This window comes from Syngnathus leptorhynchus, chromosome 6, assembly GCF_054491065.1.
Source record: "Syngnathus leptorhynchus isolate UIUO chromosome 6, UIUO_Slep, whole genome shotgun sequence".
In the NCBI taxonomy this organism is placed as follows: Eukaryota; Metazoa; Chordata; class Actinopteri; order Syngnathiformes; family Syngnathidae; genus Syngnathus; species Syngnathus leptorhynchus.
In genome coordinates, this window is record NC_141200.1 from 11,647,057 (window position 1) to 11,653,742 (window position 6,686).

The 6,686-nt window shown below is 37.8% G+C and overlaps 1 protein-coding gene across 1 annotated transcript; it reads left to right on the forward strand.

The window, feature by feature from the left end:
- The first annotated feature begins 468 nt into the window (after window positions 1-468).
- Window positions 469-6,169, forward strand: rhcgb (Rh family C glycoprotein b). Its single transcript, XM_085914188.1, has 11 exons — window positions 469-873; window positions 2,196-2,388; window positions 2,623-2,773; window positions 2,912-3,059; window positions 3,126-3,292; window positions 3,364-3,501; window positions 4,039-4,175; window positions 4,265-4,389; window positions 4,471-4,544; window positions 4,892-4,959; window positions 5,444-6,169. Exons 1-11 carry the CDS (start codon window positions 651-653, stop codon window positions 5,475-5,477), a joined length of 1,458 nt encoding a protein of 485 aa, XP_085770314.1. The 5' UTR covers window positions 469-650; the 3' UTR covers window positions 5,478-6,169.
- The last annotated feature ends 517 nt before the right edge of the window (window positions 6,170-6,686 follow it).

The window sequence follows — 6,686 nt, forward strand, 5'->3', positions numbered from 1 at the left end:
AAGGTGGAACCATTGTTTGCTAATATACACATAGTTCTTTTGATTCAACTATATGTATGCTACCTGTTTTAAAAACTAAGGGGATAAAACTTGTGAGCAAGCAAAATATTTTTCCTTTTTTATAAACTTTCACAGTCTCGTACTGAGAAAAAGAGGGGAAAATGATGGAACAATTCACACCATTTTTAAGACCTAACGAGCTGGCTTGACCTCTGTCCCCAATATCTCAATCAATCAATCAATCAATCAATCAATCAATCAATCAATCAATCAATCAATCAATCAATCAATAAATAAAATAAGTAACAAGCCTAGTATGACAAAGCAGTAAAAAGTCCTGACATTTCTTTTCAAAGCATCTGAAAAATAAAAACAACAATCCATCAAAGTCCAGATACTTGAAAAATGTACATCCTGTAAGTACATAAATACTAAACTATTCGTACTCGGTTACCTCCTGCACCTCGTTGCATGTCAGCCTTCCAGAAAGTGTCGAGGGAGTAACTGGGAGTGTCCACTCATCTTCCCTCACCTTCATATGAGCTTGGCGTTCAGTTTGTTAGGAACTGCAACTGAGAGCACATCCAAGCTGAATCAATCAACTTCCAAACAAAATTGGCAAAAAAAATAATAATAGAAAACTCAACAGGATGGGCAGCGTTCAAAGCTTCAGAGAATTCTGTGATCGTCCTAAAAATACAAATGTTCGTCTTAGTCTTCCAGCAGTGTGTATCGTTTGGCAAACAGCTATGATCATCTTGTTTGGAGTTTTTATTCGTTATGATGAGGAATCCGATGCACACTGGATAGAGCACCGGAAAATAGCAAATATATCAAGTGACATTGAGAATGACTTCTACTTCAGATACCCAAGTAAGTAATTTCATATCAATCAGTGTCACTTTTTTTGCCATGACAAATTGTTCAGTACAACCTCTGCTCTTGAAGTATTTGTGAATAAAGTGTCTGTATTTTACCTTTCGAGAAAACTTTCAAATGACTTTTTACAATGGACTGGAATCACTTGATTGATATGTAATGAGTTGACATTGCTGGCGTCAACAGGTGATTATTTCTCTTGAGGTTAGTTTGTTAGCATTATCACTGAGGTTGCTAAAATAAATATAACATCCTGGTTTGATGAAATCAATAACAACCTGTTGTGTTGTGTCACAATAGGTGATATTGTCAAGAATTTCATTTTTTTTTTCATTTTTGAGGCAACTAAAGACTGTTTTCTTTACCTACATTTCACTTTACTGTTACTAATGTCTCCTAATGTTTCAAAGTGACAACATATTGTGCCAGTAGATGTCTCAAATGGTTTGTGGTCATGTTTTTGTAAAGGACACCAGCGGGTCATGCTGGTATCCATCAGAGAGCCAATAGCAGGGCTTGTTAATGTACAGAGGCAAAGTCACAAAATACTTGGATTAAAAAAATAAAAAGGAAATCTAAATTGTAATTTTAAAATAACTATGAAATAGACACACCTTTTTAGTCTTCATAAAAACTAAATATATATTGACCAAGCTTTTAGAATGTATTCATATTCTGTAAAGAAAACAAATGCGAGCAAATGCATTTATAAGTTGACTTTTAAGACATTTAATGTAAAGTGCAACATTTAAGGCCCAACACAATCCAGTCCAGGACCTTGGTTGACTTTGTTCACCTTTCCAAACAATTATTCCTCCTTAGAAAATAATTTTTGAAAATCATTGTCACGGGGTCAAACGATTGCAACCTTAAAGGGTAAGCAACTCTAAAATGTTCTTTACATGAATATGTTGTATGTGCCCACTATTAGCCTAAACACAGCATTCTGATTAATATTGCGTTTGTGGAATATGAGTTAAGATGCTAAATTCATTTGTTTTTATGTATCTCAGGGGGCTGCCATTTTGCCCCTTCCTGCAAGTGGCATAATGTCTGCCCCCTGAAATGGATAAAAACAGGTGGATTTTAACAGTTGAATTCATATTCCACAAAAAAAAAACGTTAGCCAGAACACTGTGTTTCGACTAGTTGGGCTACACGTAATTATTACAAGGAAAATTTGGAGTTGACTTTTCCTTTAAAGGCTTTTTTGACAGGTTTTTTTTTCCAGTCATACGAATGTAAAAAAAATTAGCCTTTATTGTGTCGATATTGTGGGTGACCCACGTCCTAACACAGCTTTTTTTTTTGTCAAGGCTTTCAAGATGTCCACGTGATGATCTTTGTGGGCTTTGGCTTCTTGATGACTTTTCTGAAGCGCTACAGTTTTGGCGCCGTGGGTTTCAACTTCCTCATCGCAGCATTTGGCCTTCAATGGGCGCTCCTAATGCAAGGCTGGTTCCACTCCCTGGATTACACTGACGGAAAGATCAAAATTGGCGTTGAAAAGTACGATAGACCGATTTCTTTTTCAACCTCATTGTAAATACTGGATTATCCAATTATTTAAAACCAGTGATGCTCATAGTAGTTTTTTGATACTCATTAAATGTTTGATGGATTCCACCAAGTGTTTCCACAGAAATAAAAACAATCAACTTCCCAATATAGTTACATTCGATTTTTTTAAGAAAGCTGATCAGTGTTTACAACTTTAGTGACTCCTCAATTTGTCTCTTCAAGTTTGATTAATGCAGATTTCTGTGTGGCGGGCTGCTTGATTGCCTATGGAGCCGTGCTAGGTAAAGTCAGTCCAGTCCAGCTGATGGTCTTGACCCTGTTTGGCATCACATTGTTTGCTGTGGAGGAATATATCATCCTCAGTGTTATACACGTGAGTAGGAGCACTCGTTTGAATGGTTGTTTCTCTCTGGCTGACCAGCAAACCAAGTCTGGCTCAGTTCTGAAAGGAATGCACAGATCCAAAAAAAAACTATTTGGTGAGCAATAAATAACCCTTGTTGACCTGAAGGCTCGAGATGCGGGAGGCTCCATGGTGATCCACACATTCGGCGCTTATTATGGCCTTGCCATCTCGTGGATGCTCTATCGACCTAACCTGGACCAGAGCAGTCGTCTTCAGGGCTCAGTCTACCACTCAGATGTCTTTGCTATGATAGGTTAGCTGGCGTCACCAAATGCTTTGTCTGACTTCTTCCTAATATTATATACTTATATATGGGTAGGAACTCTCTTCTTGTGGATGTTCTGGCCCAGTTTCAATTCAGCTATCGCCGACCACGGCGACGGGCAGCACCGAGCCGCCATCAACACTTACCTGGCTTTGGCCGCAACAGTGCTCACCACTGTGGCTTTCTCCAGCCTCTTCCAGAAGCACGGCAAACTAGACATGGTAAAACTCCTTGAGGGACTTGATGAGAATCTAATTTAGTTCATGAACATTTTTGTTTGTCTTCTGCACAGGTCCACATTCAAAACTCCACTTTGGCTGGTGGTGTTGCGGTGGGAACTGCAGCAGAATTTATGCTGATGCCCTACGGGTCTCTGATAGTTGGGTTCTGCTGCGGTGTCATTTCCACATTGGGTTATATCTTCCTCACGGTATCGTTCATATTTTGATTTGATCTTAACGAGCATTTTGATGTTGGTCAAGTTCTTCAAGAGCCAATTGTACACTTCTATACTTTGTGGGAACAGCATGCAAGTCCCATTTCTGGTTCCAGTACAAAGCAACATGACATGAAGGGGTTGATGGATTAGTTAATTCTGAAAAAAAAATGTAATGAATCCCTCAGATACCAAGATGTAAAGGTAGTACCAATACTTTTGTCACTGTAGGGAAAAGTTCAGTTTAACAAAATAAAAGGCCAAAATATGCAATTGCTCACATAATCCTAATTTTTTTTTTAGATATGATTTATTTTTAATTGATACCATTTAGCATGGAGTGAGAACTTGGTAAAAGTGCAAACTGGGTCACCAGCAATTTTTGATGAGGATCAAAATGTCCAGTGTGGCCTGCTTGCTGATGCTAACATAGAAATGGATAAACACTGATAGCGTACAGTGCATTAATAGAGGTGTGACTTCATAGTTGTTGAACTGCACTTCTATCCCTGTGTGACACTTCTTTCACAGCCATTTATGGAGAAGCACCTGAAGATTCAAGACACATGTGGAATCCACAACCTCCATGCCATGCCTGGGCTCATAGGTGGCATTGTGGGCGCTATTACCGCTGCAGCTGCCTCTGAGTCGGTGTATGGTAAAGAAGGGTGAGAAGCATGTGGACATCATGGGATTTTAGATGAAGTCAAACTTTTGACCACTCTGAATCTTTTCTTTTCTTTTTTTTATTTAAAAGACTGGTTAACACCTTTGACTTTGAGGGTGATTTTGAACACATGACCCCCACAAGGCAAGGTGGTCATCAGGCTGCAGGCATTTGTGTGGCTGTTTGTTTTGGTGTTGGTGGAGGCATCATGGTTGGTAAGATCAATACGCCGCAAAACTCTCCAGGTCCTTACATCGTTTTGGTGCACTTTCATGATGTCTTTGCATCCTTTACAGGTTTTATTTTAAGATTACCCATCTGGGGCGACCCGGCGGATGACAATTGTTTTGATGATGAACCCTACTGGGAGGTTAGTGACTCTACCAATGTCATAAATAAGTACCTTTTGCAAGTCACAACACATTTTAGTATAGTAAAGTAACCAAGAGTCAGCGACGGTTGTTCACTCACCTCATTGGAGTGACAAGTAGCGGGAAATCGCTAAGTTAAGTTGAATACACCGAAGTTACAACGTAATGAATAGGAACGAGCTCCGCTCTAGCACAAATTCCAGAAAGTGCAACTTCATCGATGATAAAATGTGATGATGAAAGCAACTGTGATTATGCATTATTAAATTCTATTTTCCAATTTTTCAGGTAAAAATGGCACTTAACAGAGTTGTTAACATCTGACTGATGTTGAAATTGTTTGCAGGTCCCTGATGAGGAGGAGAGTATTCCACCAGTCCTACAGTACAACAATCACATGCTCAACAAAGACGTGTAAGTGTTTTATTTTGTAGGCCAACAATGTTCAGGTTCAATGATATTGTGCAATATTCTTCAGCTTCACGTTCTTAACACTGAAAAAGCTTTTTAAAAACATTTTACCCAAATTATAAAAGTTGAGCACCAAAAACAAAAATAATAATTACTCATTAAAATATAATTGTACTAGTTTGACATTAAATATTTTAAGCGAGGTGCTATTGTTGCATTTATTATCCTCTTGGTGGCAGCACTGGTTTTAGTAAAAATGATGCCCCAATGTTCAAGGCGCGCGGACATGCGCACACACGCACGCGCATGCAACTTGCACAAGATGACCTTGGAGATGCAACATTGACGATAAATAACCTCATTCCATGAGACATGAAATATTTTCTTTTCGTCAATGACACATTTGAAGTGACACCTCTTACTGTATAATTGGTTGTTTGTGAAATGTGTTTTTAATTATGTGCCTTTATTCATTTTTTTTTTTTAGAACTGAGTCAAATTTCGCCATGGAGCAGAACTGACCCAATGTCTTGATTATGGTGGATTGCTTTTCTCTGTTAGTACCTTTTTATAATCTTGCTGATACAATAGTTCATTCCAAAAAAATGTGTATTGTCCAACCAGTGAGTATATTTAATCTAACGCAAACGTGTAAATAATAGGTCAATTGATCGGTTTCTTTAGTTCAATGGTTTCCATGGTCTAATTCAAGACAGTATTTACTCAAGTGGATTCACAATATGAATTTGGGCAGGACAAAATAAGTTTGATCTTTTCTGAGCTAATGTTGATTTGTTGTTGTCGGAGAATTTCAGATTGCAATGATGTTAATGCCGGATAAAATGCTTTTTGTGTGATGACGGGTAAATTTAGAATGGATCACTGAAACTCTGTTTGCATTGTGCTTGATGTCATGGTTTTAAATTTTGCGTGGAAAGTATGAGGTACTGTATAGGCCTAAAAACATTTCCCTCATTTTTCACATGGATGTTTTGATGTATGACTTTGAGTTTTCTGTGTGTCTGCCTAGTGAGAGAATTTCTAGTGCGTGTGAGACTTTTTTTTTTTTCATTTTTAAGTGAGATTTTTTGTGAGAGAGCTAAATGTTATTTTTGGATGTATAAAAATCGTCAACTTCAATGAGTCACTGGACAAGATGATCTTGTTTGCTGTGTGTTCATGGTATGCAAGTAAAATATTTGCAACTTATAAATTCCAGATTTGATTGATTTTGCTCAAGTGTCAGAAACATGTTGAATTGCAAAACATTTGAACTAATTTACTGTATCAAATTGCACCAAGAGATGTTTCTATTACTTTTTTCAAGGCTCATAAGTTTGTGAAGACGATGGTGGTGTCCCTAATTCCTTCTTCACTGATGCCACACTTCCTGCTCACAATGCATTGCGGTCTACATTAACCGATTGAGCGACCATCGATGCACACGAATGTTCCAAGTATGTTGTGGGAAAATCTGAGTTCACTATTGTTTTTCTCACTGGACATTCAGTCAATGGCGTAAAGCCTATACAGAGCATTATATAAGTAATATTTTAATATATTTAGAAAGACGCAGCCTATTTCTCAACATCTTTATAAATGCATTTTGTTTTTCTATTCAGTCATTTCTCTTGCTTCTCGTGAGAATCATAATTGAGTTTTCAACGAATGGACAAGGTGTCTCCACTCGGTGTCAAATGCCCTTGAAAGAAAATGTTGGTTTATACACA

Bases quoted from the DNA above. Each gene is read 5' to 3' on its own strand.
- rhcgb (XM_085914188.1), top strand. From the start codon at position 651: ATGGGCAGCGTTCAAAGCTTCAGAGAATTCTGTGATCGTCCTAAAAAT. The intron at 2,389-2,622 runs GTACGATAGACC...TGTCTCTTCAAG, and splicing joins ATCAAAATTGGCGTTGAAAA to TTTGATTAATGCAGATTTCT. The intron at 4,960-5,443 runs GTAAGTGTTTTA...TTTTTTTTTTAG, and splicing joins CACATGCTCAACAAAGACGT to AACTGAGTCAAATTTCGCCA.